The 22,573-nt window shown below is 44.0% G+C and overlaps 1 protein-coding gene across 2 annotated transcripts in view; it reads right to left on the bottom strand.

Moving 5' to 3' along the window:
• The window catches only part of PRKCQ (protein kinase C theta), a 99,013-nt gene that overhangs the window by 46,004 nt on the left and 30,436 nt on the right, over positions 1-22,573 (bottom strand). For both annotated transcript variants that reach the window (XM_032773572.2, XM_032773573.2), the window contains 6 exons: positions 10,674-10,873; positions 8,378-8,438; positions 3,748-3,910; positions 1,507-1,538; positions 1,326-1,411; positions 83-212 (listed from right to left, as the gene is read on the bottom strand). In XM_032773572.2, coding sequence (XP_032629463.1) covers positions 83-212; positions 1,326-1,411; positions 1,507-1,538; positions 3,748-3,910; positions 8,378-8,438; positions 10,674-10,873 — 672 coding nt within the window. The remainder of the gene's footprint in view (positions 1-82; positions 213-1,325; positions 1,412-1,506; positions 1,539-3,747; positions 3,911-8,377; positions 8,439-10,673; positions 10,874-22,573) is intronic.

A 22,573-nucleotide genomic window follows, 5' to 3' on the forward strand; every position in this document is an offset into this window, starting at 1 on the left:
CGTACCCTTGGACTGCAGCTCCTCAGGAGAGCAGCCTTGCAAAGGCTCATTCCATCTACATTTGCAGAGCAGCGGGACTCACCATCACACTTTAACCCTTGCCTCGCCAGGCCCCAAAGAAGCGTGCCACAGTGCTCACAGAATGTCGGGCTCTTATAGTTGTAGACCTTAAACCGGTGAGGCATATCTATCTTAAACCTCTCCTTGTGGAACTGCAAGAAAAAAGGACAGCAATGAAAATACTGCCCACTCTACACTGGCGCTGAATTGAAAAAAAGCAGTATTCATCATCCATATTATTCTATCTATTTTAGGGGGCTTATACTGCTGCCCATCAAGTGATCTTTGCCAGCCTTATTATTAGTTGGCAGGGTTTTTACCATGCCCAGGGAAAAAAAATCCTTGGGAATAAGCAATATATTGTACATAGAAAACAGGGTAGGAAAAAAAGTGACACCCATGCCAGTGCTGCATCTTTGTTATTGGGATTGACCAAACAGAGGAAATTGTCTATAGATTTACAAAGCCAAGTAGGGGATTTTGCCACAAAGCTCCCATCTTTGTCAACGGGAACTGTGTGGCTAAACCCACTAGTCAGCTTTGAGAATAACAGCCTAAAGTGTTTGAAGAGTGTAAACACCCGACATGGGTGTAAATCAGAGCTGTGGGATGAAATTAACTAAGAAAAATGTAGTCTTAACATCAAGGCAGAAATGGCAGCTTACTCTCATTTTGGAACAGGGTAGGCGAATGCTCCCTGGAACAATGATGTGAAAAAGCAAGATAAAAATCTTATAAAGGGAAATGTGTCAACATACAGATCTCCTATTAACAATCTGCAAACTTTGGATAATATATACTCTCTTGAAATGGTAAATTCCTCGATTTTAAGGCCAGAAGGGACCATTATGATAATTGAGTCTGACCTCCTGCATCATAAAGACCAATGAACTTCACCCAATAATATCTCCCTCATGCCCATAACTTAGAGGTATAACATCACTTTTGGAATCACAGAATCATAGAATATTAGGGTTGGAAGGGACCTCAGGAGGTCATCGAGTCCAACTGCCTGGTCAAAGCAGGACCAGTGGAAGATATCCAGTCTTGATTTAAATATTGCAAATTCAGTTATTAATTTTGAGTGCATCACAAATAAGAGATTGTGTGTGACTGATCAGGAAAATGCAAGCAAAGGACACAAATCTGATCCATGACACCCATTCTACACCAGTAACTTTAGTGACTTCACTGGAGTTCCTCCTGATTTACATCAGCATGAGAAAGCTCAGAATGAAATCCCTATGCCGAAATGTGACACATACCATTGTTTCTCTGCTATTGATTGCTGATCCTGTGCACTTAGCTATTACTTTATCAATACACTTCTTATGAATGGCAGCATTGCATTCTGAAAGAACAGATAAGTCACAGTATTAGGAAAAAATGCGATTTAAAAAACCACAATGGAATAAATAATGATAGTAATAAAATAAAGCTTCTTACGCCTGCACTGGTAGCCTTGTTTGTTAAGACCCCTGGAATAAACACAAAGCTGGTTAATTTTGAATTTTCAGAGCACTAATGTCAGCAGTATTTATGCAACGAAAATTGAATAAAACCACATTGATTTTTATTAGCTCCTATAGGGCTTATCTAGCTTAAGTATCTTTATTCACTTCAGCTAGTAGTTAGAATGACTGCCTGCGGCCCTCACAGCCATTTTTGTGCACTTTTCAACTTTTAATTTTGCATCAGTTAATGGCAAACTGTTTATTAGAAACTCATGTGTCTTTTAGTCACTGCATAAAAAGTAAAAGATAGGAGTGAATGTTCACACTGGTGCAAATGCAATTAGAAACATGACAATTGTGTGTGTCATATCCTGGGAATGAAACATGTAACACCTACATGTAACAGATAAAGGGCCTGAGACCGTGATACTTACTCACACGAGGGGTCTTTACTCCTTCAAATAGTTCCAATGCCCCAAAACCTGAGGCCTTTTCTCAGTTTCCAGTCCTAATGGACTCAGGAGGTCATCAAGGGCGATCACACTCCCATTAAAGTCAATGGAAAGATTCTCAGACCCAGATCTTCAGAGGTAGTTAGGCACCTAACTCCAATTGATTTCAAAGGAAGTTGAGAGGCTAAATACCTTTGGGGATTTGTGCCTGACTGACTTAAATAGGTGCTGGATTGGGCCCTGCTCAGACAAACTCTCACCGAAAAGGCCCATTGGAGTCAAGTACGGGAGTGAGAGTTGTGGGGTCAGGCGTCTTAACGGTGAGCAGTAATAATTCTTCACTGATGTTTGGAGGAATAGGTTCTCCTGAGATGATGATTAGTGTCTAGTGTGTAACAGATGTACCTGGGGACATCTGCCTACACATGTACATGCTGAATTGCACTGGGCTGTGATCCAGGGAAAGCACCTCACTTGCACCAACTGTGATGGTACCTCCCATAAGGCTTTATGGAAATATTATTAGAATGTGTTTTCTGCTACATATGCCATGTAACATATCGCAAAGGTTATGATCTACTGAATGTATTAATCCTATTTGCATGCATGTATCATTTTTGTATTTGAAGTTATGAATGTTATGAATGTTGGCTGTGTACTGGCTTGATTTCTAAATAACCTTAGTAGAGCATTTGGTCAGTTCCTGTAGAAAGGAATGTTGAAATTAAGTACCTAATCAAGAAACACTTAAAAGACAATGGATCTTGGAATGCTCCAATCCACATAAGAATTCTACTTGAGGATGTTCAAGGTAGCATGTGAACAATGGATGCTACCTGTAAAAACTGAGAGTCATGCATGAACATGTGACTTGCCCAGGTGACTCCTAAACTTCATCTTGGAGCTGGACTTTGCATAGGAGTGAGAAGAGGGTCTTCACCCACAACAAAAAGTCTATTTAAACCCCTGGGAGACTCCTCCATTTGGTCTTCAGCTGGCTAAAGAGGGAGCCTCTCCAACCCCCAGGATACTTGAAAGAAATTGGAACAAAGGACAGTAACTACAGGGGGTGTGAGTGATTGCTGGACCCAGGCTAGAAGGAGATTAGTCTGTAAAAGGAAGCATTCTGGAACTGGTGAGGATCTGATCTGTATTCAGTTTGATTAGACATAGATTTGCTCATTTTATTTTATTTTGCTTGGTGACTTACTTTGTTCTGTCTGTTACTACTTGGAACCACTTAAATCCTACTTTCTCTATTTAATAAAATCACTTTTTACTTATTAATTAACTCAGAGTATGTATTAATACCTGGGGGAGCAAACACCTGTGCATACCTCTCTTATCAGTGTTATACAGGGCGAACAATTCATGAGTTTACCCTGTATAAGCTTTATACAGGGTAGAACGGATTTATTTGGGTTTAGACCCCATTGGGAGTTGGGCATCTGAATGTTAAAGACAGGAACATGTCTATTAGCTGCTCTCAGGTAAACCTATAGCTTTGGGGCAAGTAATTCAGACCCTGGGTCTGTGTTGGAGCAGACAAGTGTGTCTGGGTCAGCAAGACAGGGTGCTGGGGTCCCAAGTTGGCAGGGGAAGCAGGAGCAGAGGTAGTCTTGGCACATTAGTCTTGGCATCCCAAGAGGGGTTCTATGATCCAACCCGTCACACCAACTCTCATTCATTTGTAGCCACAGAGTGCTTATGGAAGGGCAGCCGGTTAACATGATGGACAATGAGAATGAAAGGTGGAGAAAACACTGAATCATTGTATGTACCAGACGAACTCATGGCAGACAGAACAGAATGTGGGTTGCGGAAAAAAGGTAGCAGTGAACTCGTGACATTTGACGTTGTGAATTTTGGCTTGCTTGATGGCTCCCCGGCGCTGATGCAAGGAGAAAAACCCCTCTGTCTCGAAGTTAATCAGCTCTTTAGCATCTGGGAAGAAAGGAGACGTAAAAGTTCATTACAAAATTCAGTTATTGTCTATATGTGTGGATATATACAGTGTAAGTACAGTATAACGACAGTGTGTGTATACACTCACTGTATTTATAATGTATTTATACTCTGTGTTCTGAGCTGTCTTTTACTGGAGAATCTCATCAGAGTGCTTTACAAGCATTAATAAACGAAGCCACATACCACCCTGGTGAGGCAGGTATTACACTCATTTGACTGATGGGGAACTGGGACACAGAGAAGTTCAATGACTTGCAGAAGGACAGAGGCTGTATAGTCGAGAATAGTAGATGCAGCTCTAGACATTTCGCCACCCCAAGCATGATGGCATGCCAAGGGGGGTGCTCTGCTGGCCACCGGGAGGGCGGCAGGCAGGCAGTCTTCGGTGGCGTGCCTATGGAGGGTCCGCCGGTCCCGCGGCTCCAGTGGACCTCCCGCAGGCATGCCTGTGGTGGGTCCGCTGGTCCCGTGGCTGGTGGAGCCGCGGGACCAGCGGACCTTCCTCAGACACGCCTGCGGGAGGTCCACCGGAGCCGCAGGACCAGCGGACCCTCCACAGGCATGCTGCTGAAGACGGCCTGCCTGCCGCTCTCCTGGCGATCAGCAGAGCGCCCCCCACGGCATGCCGCCCCAAGCACGTGCTTGGCGTGCTGGGGCCTGGAGCCATCCCTGGAGAATAGAATCCAGGAGCTCTGAGTCCCAGCCCTACTCTCTAGCCTCCTTTCTGTGACTATGCTGGTGGAAGCAACTAAGGTGAGACCAAACTTGCTCACATAGATACTTAGTATAAAACTTATAAGAGATTACACATGAATCCTCTGGTTAGAAATGGAGCAGACAGAGTGCCTATGTCTGTTTTATGAGGGCTTTCATTCTACCACCTTAAAGCAGAAAGGGAAAGTCCTCCAAATAAGCAGTTAATCAGTTTAAATACCAACTTGCTGTTTTGAAACTACTGGTAGAGGATCCTTTCAGCATTTACAATGTGAACATATGATGGGGGGCATGACCTAGGAGAGGAAAAAGGTGGGGGGAACAGCTGGCAAAATTCACAATGAGAATCCGAGCTGGGCGGAAAAAGGTCATTCTGTTTCAGGGAGGATTTTTATATTTCGTTCCAACTGGGAACGAAACCCCAAAATTTCAAAATTCTCATTGAAAAAGATCCCCAGCTCTGGGGTAGGCTGCTGGTAGGCTGTCTGGAAGTTGTGCACCCTAGAAACAAGGAGGTCCCCAGCAGCCTACCAGGTGGCCCCTGAATCTCTGGAGTCTGTGACTCTGAAGCAGTTTGCCTCGTATGTGTCCCTGAAGCCATGGACCATGGAAGCCCTGAGGTCCCCAGCAGACAGGCTACCAAGGAGTTGGGTGGGTGAGCTGTCACAAAACATTGCCATTGGAACTTTGGTGAAACTGAACCATCTCTGTGAAACATTTTATTTTTGATGAATTGGCAAGTTCTGACAAAATACTGTTGCATGGGGATTTTTCCGACCCAACTCTAATGATAAAGTGGATTGAACTGTTTGATACAATGACAGTGTAGGTGTCCTTCATGTTGCATCCCCAGTGTAACTCAGCCGTAGAGCACACCTATAGGCAAGAAAATAGTTCAGTTTCCTTGTCTGTTCAATCAGTGTTCGGTATTGCTAGCTATTTTTGATAACGAGGTCAATTGTGCCGGTAAAACTATCCACTAGGAAATGGACTGAGACTACCTTATTGCACCTGGGACCCCTGAATTTTGGTTTCTACTGACCTGAACTAGCGCTGAGCTGATGACTTAAGGGAGAAAATTCTAGATCCTACAGCCAATGCCTTGAGCCCTATCTGACTTTCTTTCCACCTCTACCCATATTTTAAATAGTGTGTTTGTTTCCCATATATGTTTACATTTAAATTCTAGAATCTTGGGTGATGCTCTTTTTTATTAGAAAAAGGCTATTTCATTCTGTGGCAAGCAACATTACATGATAATCCCCCCCCAACTACAGCCCCGTGCTTCTAAATATATGTTTCCAAAGGTTGGAATTGGCTTAACATGCTGAGTTACAAGACAACAGGGACCAATGAATTGTTGCTAATGCGAATTCATAATATGCAGAGCACAGGAGTTATTTAATGTATTGTTTCCAGCAAATAATTTTCTTAAAATAAAAAGACATTGAACCCTTTCTGATCTCTATAACCCGCAGAAGCAGAATGTGTCAATACAGACAAGCTCTTGTCTTCTCCTCTTGTTGTCTTTCACCAACAAAGCAGGGCTGGGTCTGGTTAGTATTTGGGTGGGAGATTTCCAAGGAAACCCTAGACTTTAAAGGAAGTGGTTTGTGTGGGTCAATAAGTCGTGCACGTTCCTCTATTCAGAATTGAACTAATGCCCCAGCAGTATGGAAGTGCTGCCATTGGATTCGATGTAAAGGAGAGAATGTCCCTGGAAAACAATCACAAGTATCTCTTTGGGATGTTGTTGACCTCACTGATGGTACCTTGATCTAAATCAAAATCTCAAGAGAAACGAACAGCTAAAATACTGTGATACAGCATGGCCAGAGGGCAGCATAAGAGTGTTAGCAGGGGGCCTTATTCCCTGCCAAGGGAGGAAGGTTTGCTTTAGATTAACTAGAACAGCTGTGGCCAATTAGAGCACCTGACTCCAGTTAGAGCACCTGACTCCAGTCATGGGATATAAACCCCTGCTTCAGTCAGACAGGGGGTGGTAGTTGAAGGAGAAAGGTTGGATTGGAGCAGAGTGCAGATTGCAGAAGAGAAGAGTTTGTCCAGAGAGAAATAGAAGGTTTGGAGGAGTGCTGCGGTGGATTGGGAAGCCCAACAGAAACCCTAGGTAAGGGGCACCAGGCTTGTATAGAAGAGAGGCGAGAAGCCCTTCACAAGCTGACGGGTATGAGAGGGAAGTAACCCAGGGGAAGAAACCGCTAGTCAAGTGGTTCACCACAACCCCAGGGCCCCTGGGTTGGGACCTGGAGTAGAGGGCGGGCCCAGGTCCCTCCCTCTCCACTCCCCTCCTCCAAGGACACTAGGGGAGTGATTAAGAACTGGTTCAGAGGCAAGCAATATCGCCTTGAACCTACCCCAGAGAAGAGAAAGCGCGAGACCCAGAGAACAATACCGGCAATTTGCCACAATACTAAGTGATGAAAAGTGTTGCATAAACAAGAGGAAGTATTTTTGAGGCATGTTTTTTTAAAACTCACTGGGTGCTCTTTCAGATGCAGTTTCTTTGCACAAAGTACAATCTGTAATACTACAAAAATGTAGGGCTTGATCCAACTATGGGAGTTAGATCAGGGCCACGGGGTAAATATAAATGAAGCTGATTTCAAAAATAAAGACCTTTCAACTCTTGACATGAGTGCTCAGGTGTAAGATTTTCAATTTACGTAGAATTGTTGTCCTGAAAAAAGTAGTTAGAATTATATATATAATTTGCTGAAAGATTGTTTTTGCATATTCCCTGTCATTCTACCAGGCCAGTACTGCTTTCCTGTGTTCTGTGTTCATGAAAATACACAGTTAAATTCCCAGTTAGCGTGATTCTGCAAGGTTTGCGAGGAAAAAAACCCAACCCTTGCTGAACAGAATAATATCCGCATAGTGGATTGTGCAAAAATTCACCTAAGTATTCTGTAGGAAGTAGCCTGCACTGAAGTATTGATTCAGACTTTGCTACATGCAATTCAGATATGTACTATACACCTAACCTCTCTAAAGGTTAGCCCCTATGATGGGTTAAAACTTCTGTTTCAATGCAGACCTGATACAGCGTGACAGCAGAAGCCTTACTACCCATCAGAAGTAGGAGTTGATGAGGAAAAGTACCAACACTCACACTCTTCCTAATGAATTATTTTCATTGTCTCATTGGAAGATCTTTCTAAGTTGAGGTTTTGTCATTAAGGTCAAAAGATGAAAATGTGTTTTACATGGCCATTTATGCATGTTGCCATGCCTTTACGTTGAGATTGCTCCAAACCAACATATTCTTAACGTATACATTTCTCAGCTAGGAGCTCTATACGGGGCCAGTCCAACCCTTTGAAATGAGTGGGAGTCTTTCCACTGTCCTGGATGGGAGCTGGATCTGGAATTACGTCCTTTTTCCTTCTGGATCTACCCTAGTTGGCTTAAGGGAATGCATATGTAAGACTGGCAGTTAGAGAATCCACTTTTTTACTGGTAAAGCTAGCAAAGTTGAATGCAAATAACTGAGGGACAGCAAGCATGGAACCCTGCAATGCTATATGAATCACTCTTCATAGTGAAGCCACATTCAACCCATTGCAATACTCTCAATACAAGTCTACAGGTGAATCATCAGTATTGAAGTGAGCATTATTTTAAATGGTAGGTGTTTATCTGAAGGTGACTTGTCTGCCCCACGTAACCAGAAATTGAATCAATTAATCAATAAATAGTGTCACTTGCCACTCATTTCCAGGAAGTATCTTGCATTCATTAGCATTCTCCCTTGAGGTTTCAAGTCTAGCTGGTTGAGACAAGGAGAAAGAAAACGTGTAGATGTTAGACAGCAATACTGCTTAATGGCAATCATCTTAGATGCTTGAGTGAACTCAAAGCTAAAGTCTAGCAATAATCTCAGCTGGCAAGAAAAAAAATGAATTTCCACACAGAGTTCAATAAATGGCAATAAATGCTTGCTTTCGGTTTGTTCATTATTAGACACAGTAACTACTGGACAACAAAGTACGACCAGAGAACAAAGTGTATAGAAGGGCTGTGGGAGGAGAGAGAGACAGTTATAGGACTATGCTGCTTCTCATCAGAGGCTTGGGAACAGCATGCTAGAACATACGTAAGTATGGATAAAATAATAAATAGGGCTGCCAAAAGAGCTTTGTATCCACAAGCTTCCATCAAGAGAACATATCATTCCCAGTGGCAGTTGCTGAGTGCTAAGCACTTTTGCAAATTTGGCTGTAAGTATCTAGCTCCCATAGGCTTTAATGGGAGTTAGATTCCTATTGATATTTTTGGCTTGCTGGCTGAATCAAAAAGTTTTTTTTTTTTTTTAATTGTTTCAGGTTGGACAACAATGAAATTTTTCGGCAATTAGAAAAAGTAAAAAAATCTCAATGAAAGTTTGATTCGACCCAACATGAAATGTTTCATTTTGTTTTTGAAGGATTTCTGCTTAAAAAAAAAACACTCTGAGAAGCCTACACAGCAATGAATCAGCTCCACTGTCTGAGCCTCACAAACCCAAGTTGGCTGGCATGGGCAAGCTGCAGGTTTTTCTTTGTGTGCAGACATACACTGACCAAACAGGAAATGAAATTCAAAAGTTCCCGGAGCTTTTCCTGTGTACCTGGCTACTGCATTGGAATTCAAAGTGCTATCCAGAGTGGTCACAATGGAGCATTCTGGGATAGCTCCTGGAGGCCGACACCGTAGATTTGCATCCTCACTACCCCAAATTCGACCCAGCAAAGTTGATTTTAGTGCTACTCTCCCTGCCGAGGAGGAGTACAGAAGTCAATTTTAAGAGCCTTTTAGGTTGACAGAACGGGGTTGGTTGTGTGGACACATTCGTTTTTAAATCGACCTAACATGGCTAAATTTGACTTAACCCCATCGTGTAGACCAGGCCTTAGACTCTATATACTCGTAGGCTCTGAAGTACCCAAACTGTTTTTAAAATAGAAATTAGGTGCTTTTGAAAATTTCACCCTATGGGTAAATCTTACAAGTTAGCATAGATGCCAACGCTGTGAGTGCTCCGGGGATGGAACACCCACGGAAAAAAAATAGTGGGTGCTTAGCACCCACTGGCTTGTCCCACCAATCAGCTCCTCCCTCTCTCCCCAGTGCCTCCCATCAGCCAAGGATCAGCTGTTCTGCAGCGGGCAGGAGGAGCTGGGGAGGGGGCAGAAGGAGCAGGGGCATGAAGAGGCAGAGTGAGGGCAGGGTGCACTCGGGGGCAGGAGTGGAACAATGTAGGAGGGGACAGGGGAGGGGTAGGGCCTTGGCAGAAGGGTGGAGAGGGGGCAGGGCCTGGGGCAGAGTGGGGGTGAGCACCCTTCGGGAAACCAGACAGTCGGTATCTCTGCAAGTTAGCCTGAAAGCTGACAGGAAAAACTACCTGCGATTCAAGTAATTTAACATTTCTCCAAACATCATGTCCCTATTAAGAGCACGACAATCACAAAAATACTAAACAGTATTACCTGCAGCCTACCTGCTGGGATTATCATGCCATGTAATTAATACTTCAAGCCCGTTTCATCACTGTGTTACTTCAGATTTACACCGCTGATGCAGTGATATAACACTGAAGTGATACAGCGGGGAATCAGTTCATTGATATTAGAAAGATTAAATTTTAAGAGCATTTCTCTAGGGCACATAAAATAATTCATATGCAGCCACTCATATTACTATCTGCCCCCAAAGGATTAGCTAATCAAAGCTATTTTGTCTGCATGACTTATAGGAACCAGAATCCTTGCTAATATAAAGTATATGCTTTAACATAGCAGCAACAGTTAATATGAAAGCATTAGGTTGCTCTTTTTGATGTTCATAGACTGCTTTCCGTCAAGCAATACACAAGATGACTCCACATGTGCTTCTTGGATGGCAGACAATTTTTATTGGCATATCAGTTCCATTTGCAATCTGGTATGCACCTAGCGCCTCCCCTTATTCCATAACAGTTATCTCTAACAAGCCATCAGTGGTGTTAAGAACCCAACGCGCTTACCCATATTTCTATCTTCCCATTGGTCTTCTTGCACCTGTCCGCCAGTACGTTGAGTTCGACCGTGGTTTCTGAAACCATTTCTGCACTTTTGTCCTTCACAACAATGTGCATGACCCTACCCTTGTTGATATGGGCATCGAATGTGCTGTTCCAGGGTGGGTACATGGTGGGCTTCTTTTGGACGTACACCTGGCCATTCTCTGTTAATGGAAAAGATATTTAGACGTATCAGGATGTGTACCTGAGAGGATGCAACAGAATGGGCCTGATTCTCATTTATGCCAAGACCACCATGCAAGCAAGAAGGGGCCCTTGAACTAGATTTAAATGTAATTTGTGCCCGCTTAAAGACCTCTTTATTCTGCCACAGTGATGTAAAGTGACTTAGTGTAAATAAGAATCAAGTCCATTAAAAATCAGTGGAGTTACACTGGTGTTAATCTGCAGTCATGCAGTTATGAATCAGGCTCTAATATCGTCTCGGTCAAAATTATTTTCCCAACATTCCTGCCTCTAAACTTCTTTGTCTTCCACAATGAAATGAAAACAAGTAAAGCAATTCCATAGTTATTCCCTCTAAACCCAAACAAAGAAACCGGTGGCTAGATCATTTCTGTGGAGGAATGAGACCAGAGTCAGAGAACCTAGGCTTCTGTGGGAGGACAATCACTCGGTTCCCTCACAATTAGTCCATCAAGGCCAGAAACACTGAAGAAAATAGGGGTAGGAAAATGTGACATAGGAGATACAGGCGCTGACTTCTATTTTTCCCAGTGTGTGCTCCATACCCACTCCGCCACAGTTGCCAACTTTCATGCAGTAAATAAACACCCCGACTTTCACAATAAGCCAGAAATCAAGCTAATCCCACCTCAAAACAAGGCCAAAACAAGCCAGTCCCTAAGAACCCCAACACTCTATGTGACTAGATCCCCTGGCGTGCAGTCTGAGACTGTGGTGGACCTGCTGTGCACCCCTGACTCTCTCCCGCCCTTCCCCCACTTTCCCCCCACCCTTGCCCCGTGTGCTGGGAGCTGATCAGAAAAAAGAGAAGCACCAAGCACAAAGCTACAAGCCAAACAACCAACAAGCCAAAAACTTTCCAACAAGCAACTCACAAACCAATTAAGCCAAAACCAAGCACAATTTCTTCATTTTTTCAGAGGTTTGGCATGTCTGCACTCTGCCTTGAGGTCCTGTCCCTACTCCGCCCCCCTCCCCAGAGGCCCCGCACTCGCTCCACTTCTTCCCGCTCCCTCCCCCACCCTCACCCCCACCACCTCCCCTGAGGCCCCGGCCTGCCTGCCGCTCACTGCTCTCTGCCCTCCCCCAAGCGCCTCCCACCAGCTGCTGAACAGCTGATCAGCAGCCCTGCCAAACAGCTGTGGCTGGTGGGTGCTGAGCACCCCTATTTTTTTTTTCCTTGGGCACCTGGGCCCTGGAGCAGCTATGGAGTCAATGCTTATGGTAGGAGACACATCTTACTAGGAGGTGAGGTATCTTTGAGGTCTCCCGTAAAACCACCCAGCCAGTCTCAGTCATAATTCCCCTCGCTCTTCAGTCCAAGTCTCGCCAGACTCTGTCCCAATCTACTCCTTTCCTTAGATCCGGCTGTAGCCCTCTCCACATCTGAATCAGACAGTTTCCTTCTCCACACTGCCTGGATGCCAGCAGAAGGGTGACTGAGAAGGCAGGAGAAAGGCTGCCCGTCTTCAGTTCCAGTGCCCAAACCCACACGGACTTGGAGCAGCTGGGAGAAGCCATTATGGGGAAAGCTTTATCCCCATCGTGACTAAAAATGAAGAGAACCTCACTCATCTTTCTCAGTATTATAACCGTCAGTTTATACCCCACGTCAAGAACTTGGACTCTTTACTCAAGGTGAGCTCTGCTTAACAATAGCCATCCTTAACTTTTCCTCTTATAAAATGTTAATTTAAAGGAATAAGAAAATTAAAAATATAACGCATGTTTAAGTGCATTGTGGGATAATGATATCGCCCCTCTGCCGAGTGTTAGCAGAGGTCAGGACCCTCTAGGTTGGTTTCCTGTTGAAGGAAAAATCAATGACACAGGGTGAGGGGGTTTATCCTTACTGTAACTAGTTTATATACACAATATACAGGAATCCATGAACAAAGGTAGTCATAAACGACATGCAAGAAAAGCCCCACTTTCTGAAATCTTCAGCCAAAACCAATACCTGGTTCCCAGGAAGCAACTCTGCACCAAGTATTGCCTGGACTTAGAGAAATAAAGGCAGAGAACAAACTCTCTTGCTGTTTGCAACAGCTTCCTTTAAAAGAAGCTATGTCAAAAAAAACCCTAACAACAATACAGCATTTATACAAAGAATATACACTGCTTGCATGCTGTGTGGAATGGTGCCATCTGGTGACTCCCTCCATAACAGTAATACTTTACACTTCCATAGCCTCTTACTTCAGACAATCTACAAATGCTTTACAAATATTCATAAAAATACTTTTATGACTTCTTTATATATCACACAGAAGCAATAGAAACCACAGCACTGGACTGGGATTTAGGAGACCTGGGCTCTATTCCTTGGTTAGCCACTGACCTGACAGGTGATCTTGGGTAAGTCACTTCAGTGCTCTGTGCCTCAGTTTCCCCATCTGTGAAATGGGGATAATGATACTGATCTCCTTTGTAAAGTGTTTTGAGATCTACTGATGAAAAATGCTATGTAAGAGCTCAGTATTATTATTAATTATCACCATCATCATCATCATTATCTTCATCATTCATCATCAGGTCAACTTTAAATACTTGGGTGCGTACAACCAACTGGAACCAGTTTAACTAAAGGTGGTTTGTAAGGAGGCGCCCTGGCTCCCCGCCGCACCTGAGGGGGAAGAGCCAGGGCAGGCACCTCCGTGGGCGGAGCCAGTATTGCCCGTTCCCGCCCCCCAGAAGTCAAGGGGCGGGACAGGAAGTATAAAAGCCAGGGCCCAGAGCTCAGTTGAGCGCAGGACGCTGAAGAGTACAGACGTGGAGGCCCGAGCTCCCGCTCGGCCCAGCTTGCCTTGTGCTCACTATCCAGAGGAGCGCTGGTCAGCCCTGCCGCCGACCCGGTATCCAGAGGAGCGCTGGCCGGACCTACCTCGGGCCAAGTATCCAGAGGAGCGCTGGCCGGACCTGCCCCATGCCGGGTATCCCGAGGACCCTCAGCCTGAACTACCCTGCGCCCGCTGGCCGGAGGAGCTGCCAGAGCCTGCGTCCCCCCAGTTCTCCGAGGAACCTATGGTCTGGGACCCGCCGGACTGTGCCGACGGAGGACAGGTACCGGGGGAGAGGGAAGTTGGAAGTAGCTCGGGGGCGGCTGACTACAGTCAGGCCGCAGAAGGCCCCAAGCCTATGGCCGTGTGTTTCGGTCAGGATCCCCACTGACCACCTGTCAGTGTGTTCGGTGGATCCCACTGACCACCCTGCAGTTGTTTCGGTGGGAGCACTACGTGATCGCCGCTGTCAGGTGTTTCGGTCCGGATCGCACTGACCGCCTTAGCGGCGACCGCCGCTACCAGAGGGCCCGGCGGAACGCAGAGGAGTGGGTGGGCCTGTTTCCCCTGCACCGTAACCGACCTGGCAGAATTCCCCTTCACTCAGAACCCTGAGCTGTGCTACAGTCTGTGGTGGCCCGCGCTGCCTGAGGCCAGGGGCCCCTATAGACTTGCTACCGCTCTGCCCTGCCCCAATGGGCCAGAGCCTGAACTGTGTGGTGTCCCGCCCTGCCTAAGGGCCAGGGCCTTTGAACTTTGTTTGCTCAGCCCTGTGACCAGGAGCTGAGCCTGAACTGTTTGGTGCCCCGCCCTGCCTAAGGGCCAGGGCCCATAGACCTTATTTGCTTGACCCTCGAGTACAGAACCAGAGTGGAACCCGTCCCGCTGCCTAGAAGGAGGAGCTCTGCCTCCCCGCCGCACCTGAGGGGGACGAGGCCCGAACCGGCGGGCTTACATGGTTTTATAAAGCAGTTTGGTGATGTTGGTATGATCTTTGGTTTAGACACTTATTTTTATTTCTCTTAACCAAGTTTAAAAAAAAATGGATTAATTGGCAGTGAACCACTCTTAAACTGAATTAAGTGTGTCTTCACGCAGACTTGCACCAGTTTAACTAAATCAGTTTTCAAACTGATTTAAGGTAAACCACTGCAAGTTCTGTATTCAGACCAGGTCTTGAAGGAGCATCATTTTACGAGAACCCATACTCCCAGGTAAAAGAATCTCCCTCCTCCCTGCCCCCCGATCTTTTCTCTAAGGGTCAAGAGTGGGTAGAGGCAAAGTAAGGAGACAGCAACCTACTGTTGATTGGGGCTTGGGAGAGAACCAGCCATTGGCCACCTGCTGCTGCTGGAAGGGAGGAGCAGGAACCAGAGAGGAGGGAACAGAGAATGGGGAGCACATGGAAAGCTTTTAATCTCCATTCCCTATCTGGCTCACCCAATGACAACAGAAAGTTGCCTTTATTGCTCCTTTCCCTCTCCCCCACTTTTGGAGTCCACGCCCTCCGCTCCCTTCCTGCAACTGGACTCCTGGAGAAGAAGGCGGAGAAGAGATGTCTCTTACTGTACCTGGTGCTGTGCCCCAGTGTGACCTCTGCTAGGATGCTGCCTCTCAGCTCCCTGGGTCTGTCTTATTTGCATATCACCACAGCAGTGATCCCTACACCTGCTTTCACTAAGGAAGTAGAGACAAGGGCTGGGAAAAGAAATATACCGTCTTGAAGGAAGGATCTGGGATCCAGTTCCAGCTCCCTATATGTGTTGAGATTTTATATGGTAAGGACCAGATCGTGAATGCTTTATTCACACTGGCTTATTTACACAATATACACTGGTCCTTGAACAGAGATGGTCACAAATGGTATGCTGGCAAACCCTGCTTCCTGAAATCTCAGCCCAAACTCTGATGTGTTGTTCCCCAGAGCAATTTTGCACCAAGACATTAGAGAAATAAAGGCAGAGAACAAACTTCTTATGGCTTGCCACAGCTTATGCGAAAAGAACTTGTATCACAAAACTAACACCACAGTGTTTCCTCATGTGAATCGGGACTTCTCCTATGAGTAGAGGTTGCACCACACAGTCCAAAGCTTAAATCTGTACATGGACTTTCCCAAAGTTTAAGGGAATTTGCATCTAGATCAGGCCCATCTCTACGATTAAAGACCATCACATATTTAGTAAGTATGTGATTGGGCATATTTTACTCACACTTGAACACTGTATGTATGTAGATTTTTGCAATTAATATACTTAGATAATAGTCTGTGGGCCTAATTCATTCCTGCTGTAATTCCTGGCTTTGATGGAGTTTCATCAGGGATGACTATGACTCTGTATGTCAAATAACAGAGGCTTGCTTCAAGGCACAAGCTCATAAATATACATTCAGTATCTTTTGATAAAAATTGCACAAAAAGAAAAGCAGCCGAGTGCAACATAAACTTCCAGATGTCACTGAGAACAAAAATATTAACATGACTTCCTCAATGCATCATCTACACAACCACCTGACACAGAGAAATCAATTTATCCAAGAGACACAATCATTTGCAAAACAAATATTGCAGTTTTCAGTGCCCTGGAAAATATATGGCTAAAACAAACAAACACTGGGATGGTAATGAATTGGCCAATGCATGAGGGTAAAATTCTCTCTGCTGTAACCCCACTGAAGTGAATAGAGTTATATCAGGGATTAATTTACTTCCATGCTCCTGGAAGATGAAACAGCATCTGTCTTTCCTGTAGTGCAAGGCTTTCTCCTTGGTTGACAGTGTCTCTTGATCAGTGGGAGTGCATATAAAGTTCAAACACAGTGCAGAATCTCTCATGAGACAAATGTCATCAAGACAGGTGTAAAAAGGGCATGGATCCGGGTTGCCCATTGGGTCCAGAGCAGTTTTTAAAGGGCAGATTTTTTTATGCCTCAAAGGCTCCTGTGATATCTGAAAAGGTTTCTCTTGTGTAGTGAGCTGCAGTAGCACTTCCAACCACTTGACTTTTATTTTTGAGAATGGCAATGGCCTTTGATTAAATACTGTGATTCCTGTGTTTAAAACAACCTGAAAACCTTGCCTCAAATTACAAAGAGCAGAAAAAACAGCATTCAACAGACACAGCAGTGAAAGATGACACCAACGCACATTGCAAAGTATTGAGGCAGAATCTCCTACCAAAATGGCTCCAGCATAGAGGGCCTGATCTAAAATCCATTAAAATCACTGGGGGTTTTAAGGAGCTTTGAATCAGACCTAACATAGCTGCATATCTGGGATAAGGCTCTGTGACATACCAGAGTGGAACCCAGACCAGTGCGGGGCTGTGTCACCCCTGCCCTATAACTTTGGGTGCCTTGCAATGCCTTGCTGCTGTAGCCCCCGACCTGGATTGCTCACAAATGGCCACCAGCATGCAGATCACTCCAGGATGTGTTTGTGTAACTGCACATCAACAGCCTTGGTCATACTACAGGGTGACCTCAATACACTCCCAGTCCCGGATTTTCCCCCTTAAATGTATGTCTTATACTGCCCAGCCCCCTCCTGGACAGTCCAAATATATGAAGTCTGTTATTCCATGAAGAGAATAACACACAACAGTTATTACCTGAAACAGTTACCCAGACACTTCAACTGCCAGTGCTGGATTCGATAAAACACTAAAACAAGTTTATTCATGACAGAGAGATTTTAAGTGAGTACAAGCAATGAGGCATAAGAGTCAGAAATGGTTACAAGAAGAACAAAGATAAAATGCTTTTTAGTGCCTAACTGAACAATCTAGATCAGATTCAAGCAAAGTTTCTCACCACATGCTTCCAGCAAGGTTAAAACGCTCCAGATCAGGACCCCTCCCCACAAAGTCCAATGGCTGTTTTCCTTTGTTGCCAGAGACAGACAGGGATGTCTTGGGGTGTTTGCCTCTCCTTTTTATAGTTTTTTAACCCCTCTTTGAAAAGCATTTCCAGCTGAGAACCAGGAGACATGAGACCAGACTGTTTTTTGCTGAGATGCAGATCTCTTTGTCCCTGTCCTCTTTCTTGCCAAAGAATGATCACTTGGTGGGGAAGGGCCCATCAGCTTTGCTAAGACCTGGCTGGGGCATCAGCTTGCTCTTTGTCTTTGGGAAACTGGTATAATCAATCTCTAGGCTTATCTGGGAAACCTATTTCAGTCATGATTTCAGCTTATATTCTTAATTTTACATATAATGTGGCTATATGGACTTTACCATGCTATTATTGATCAGCAAGTGATGAGTTTTCAAATTATACCTCACAAGGCATACCTTGTACAAAGACTATTACTATAGTGTGTAGGGTGTGAAGACAGAGGTGTATTCCATCACAAGCTCATAAATCCTGATATATCATTGGACCCAACTAACAAAAACAAATTCATTTAAATAATTTAAGTTTGTGAAAGACACCAACAATAGCCAAAAGTTCATTGAGCATTCCCTGTGCTATAGTGGGAATTTAGCGTCTTTTTCCCATAAAAGCCTTGGAGGTAGCATGGCCAGAGCATAAGGCTCAGAGCCAGGATTCCTGGATTCTATTACCAACTTCGCAACTAATTAACTGAATCTCCTTGAGCATTCACCGAGCCCAATATTTTCATGCTTAGGTATCACATTTGGGCACCTAAATAAAAACAACCTGATCTTCACAGATATTGAGCAGGATCTCAAGTATTGAGTGGATCTAATTTATCTCAGTTTCAGTATTTGATATGGTTCCACATGGAGCATTATTATTAGTTAAATTGGAAAAGATGGGGATCCATATGAAAATTGAAAAGTGGATAAGGAACTGGTTAAAGGAGAGACTACAACGTGTCGTACTGAAAGGTGAACTGTCAGGCTGGAGGGAGGTTACTAGCGGAGTTCCTCAGGGATCAGTTTTGGGACAAATCTTATTTAATCTTTTTATTACTGACCTTGGCACAAAAAGTGAGAATGTGCTAATAAAGTTTGCGGATGACGCGAAGCTGGGGGGTATTGCTAACAAGGTTATGTGCCAATACGAGAACATGATATGGATGACCTTGTACTGGAGTATAGTATCAGGTTGAAATTTAATAGTGAAAATGAAGGTCATGCACTTTAAGAGGTTAATAAAGAATTTTGTATAAGTGAAAGACAAGAGTCTTGTGGACCTAGAGATAACAATTTATTTTCAGCATGAGCTTTCGTGAGCTCAGCTACTTCTTCAGATGCACGATGGAAACAAGACAGAGAAAGTATAGCTTCATCTTGTTCATGTCTTGTTATGTAAAATATCTGCTGTTGTGTGTGCATTTGTGCATCTGAAGAAGTGAGCTGTGTTCAGAAGTCATGCTGAAATAAATTGTTAGTCTCTAACGGTGCACAGTACTCCTGTTTTTTTGCGGATACAGCTAACACGGGCTGTTGCTCTGAAAACTGTTATAAGCTGGGGATCTCAAGTTGGAAGTAACAGAGAATGGGAAGGACTCGGAGTATTGGTGATACAGGATGACTAATGAGCGCAATGTGATATGGCGGTGAAAAAACTATGTGGTCTTGGGATGCATCAGGCGAGGTATTTCCACTAGAGATAAGGATGTGTTAGTAGCATATGAAGGGTGGTGGGACTCATCTGGAATATTGTGGTGCAGTTCTGGTCTCCATGTTTAAAGAAGGATGAATATCAAACTGCAATCGTAAGAAGAAGGGCTATAGGATGATCAAGGAATGGAAATTTGTCTTATGAAGGAGACTAAGAGCTGGGTTGTTTAGCCTAAAAAGAGAAGGCTGAGGGGAGACATGATGCTCTCTATAATATATCAGAGGGATAATACAAGGGAGGGAGTACGCATATGGACAAAGAAAATGGATATTACTGGCTCATCGGGAATTACTTGAAAAAAAATTAAAAAAGATAGTTTTAACCATAGAGAGTGAAGTTCTGGGAACAGCTTCCAGGGGGCAGTGGGGAAACAAATTGGCTTCAGGACTAAGCTTGATAAGTTTATGGAGGGGGATAGTATGAATGGATAGCTAATTTTGGCAATTAATAGATCTTTGACTACTTCGCGGTAAATTGTTGCCCATGGGTCTGTGATTGGGATGTTAGATGGGGTGGAGGGTACTAGTTAACTAAGAGAATTCTTTCTGGGTGTCTGGGCTGGTGGTTTTGCCCACATGCTCAGGGTTTAGCTGACTGCCATATTTGGGGTGGGGAAGGAATTTTCCTAGGCAGATAAGGGCAGCGGGCACTGAGGGATTTTCACTTCTGCAGCGTGGGGCACGAGTCACTTGCTTAGAGGATTCTCTGCAACCTTGAGTTCTTTAAACCTGATTTAAGGACTGTAATAGTCAGACTAGGTTTAGTTTGTTTACAGGAGTGGGTGGGTGGGATTCTGGGCTGCGTTTGGTGGAGGGGTAGACTAGAATATCATAAAGGTCCTTCTGATCTTAATCAGTGAGTTATGAGACACAGTATTGAAAAATGGTTTCGAAAAGTTAATCATAGCATGCATTCTAGAATTAGATTTGTTACTAGATACAGCTGCTCGAAGCATGCCACCAAAACTTTACATTTGCAGCAGGCTGATGGTGACCACTTTTCCTACAACAAATGGTGTCGAGCTTGCATCTCCAGGCAATCCTGTGTGCTTCCTTGTATCCCTAGCAGCCATTTGTCTTTAGTCACAATCAGAACACCCCGCTGTTTGTTTTCTTTCTTGTAGATTTACAATCTTTCCACTGGTATCTGGTTGTGGGTGGCAAATATGCATCATTGTAAGACTACATATACATATGGTAGACCAGAGATGAGGCTTCTGTTTCTGGCCTGCTGAAAGGAATATGTCCAAGGTTTGTCATCTCGCTGGTTGACCTTAATCCAGATAATTCAGAACTAATTTTCAGTATGGATATATACATTCATCAATATTGTACGTGTATATTTTGCAAGTGATATGCGACAGTGAGGCTACTGGCTCTTCTTGAGACTTACAGCACTCTTTGGTGACATAATGCCATATTTGACCAAGGGATCTGGAAAGCCCTGGGCACCTTGCAAGTTGCACCAAGTGATGCTCAATCACAGTCTGTCACTATTTTGTGGGCACAAGCGAGAACATTGTCGGACTATGACAATAATCTGTTAAGCAGAGGACATAACTTCAGAGTCTTATCTCATGGAATAAACCAAGATTCCAAATTTATTTTATTCTCTTCTGAAATGAAAGAGGCTTCGTCTGAGTGTGGGTCCTTTAAGATTCACTGAGAAACCCGGCTAGGATAAAGCTGAATGAGAAAGTATTGCTTTCATTTTAAGGCTGTGAGTTTTAGATCTAAGGTCTGGTGGCATCATTGTTTCAACCCTACAGCATTCGATATCCTACTTTTCAAATCATTTTAAAATATATTATGAAAGGGTCATTTTAACATGGCATAGAAAAGAAAGTCAATTTTCTTAAAAAACAACAACCACGTAACTGTTGATTATTGCTTTAAAGTGTAAATCTTATTTTATACTGGTGTAACTTGCAGAGCTTTGTGATATAAAGAGATCTCAGGCAGGTAGATTTTAAGACAGTCAGCTGAATTATTATTTTGGTGTCTCAGAAGCCCATCATGGACCAGGATCCATTGTGCTAGGTGCTGTACAAACGATACAAAAGATGGTTCCTACCCAGTTTTACAATCTAAGTATAAGGCAAGAGACTACAGATGGTGAGGCAGATGGGGGGAATACAAGGAATAATGAGACATGGTCAGATGGTTGGCGTGGCCACATTAGTCTAATGATAAAATAGACATGATAAAATGCAACAGTAAATACAAGAATTCTTGAACATAATTAATCACCTGATTTTGCAAATACTTATGGATGTGAGCACTTTAGGACATGTGAGTATCTCATTGGGATGTCTAATGTTAGGCATGTGTGAAAATGGCTTCAGGATTACGGGATATAAATCAATAAGATTTCAAGTAAAGAATATTAGGGGTTGGAAGAGACCTGCAGGAGGTCATCTAGTCACCCTGCTCAAGCGGAAACAAACTAAATATCCAGCAGAGCTTTGTAGCTGGCACTTAAAAACTCTAAGGATGGAGATTCTCCCCCTAACTACCATCTCAGTGCTTGACCACCTCCTAGTGAAATAATGTTTCTAATAATCCACTAGACGCTCCACTGGCACACTTGAGAGGGCGAGGCGCCAGTTACGCTTGTTCTTGTCATCTGCTACCATGGAACAGCGAGCTCCTCCTCTTTTGGAAATCCTTCTGTAGTGAAAACAGCTATGCAATCTCTCTTCTTCTTCTCTGGCAGACTAAATAAGAGTTCCTAGACTCTCCTCATAAGTCATGTGCCCGCCCCCTGATCATTTTTTGTTGCGCTCGCTGGACTGTCTCGATAGTCATTCACTATCAAAACTGTAACAATGCATGCTTTGGAGCTGGAACTGGTTACTCCAGTGTTTTCTCTCATACTAAGTGAAAACCTCACAAATATTCTATATGGAGCAGTGTTATGCTAACAGTTCATAGTTGTCACTAATATCGTCCTGTTTGAGGAGAGTTCCCAGGCTTCTTCAACAGAGAAACGGCTGGCCTGGCCTGCATTTAAAAATGGAATGAGTTTAAGTTTATCGCAGGCAATTTGCAACTAATTTGAATAAAATGAAACATGACTTGGCTCAGCTAATTCTGGGGCAATGCAATTGCTGGGGTCTAATAGGCCTCGCACCATGGCCCACGAAAGATGAGGCTTTTCTAGGTTACATTTTTAAATACGTCATGTCCTTGACGCCCAGTGAGCCAGTCAGCGTGCATGATGGGAGAATTATTCTATGGAATACTATTGTTTTTAAAGTTGTTTTTTAAAAGATGTACGATGCTT

Source organism: Chelonoidis abingdonii, chromosome 1 (assembly GCF_003597395.2).
Source record: "Chelonoidis abingdonii isolate Lonesome George chromosome 1, CheloAbing_2.0, whole genome shotgun sequence".
NCBI lineage: Eukaryota > Metazoa > Chordata > Testudines > Testudinidae > Chelonoidis > Chelonoidis abingdonii.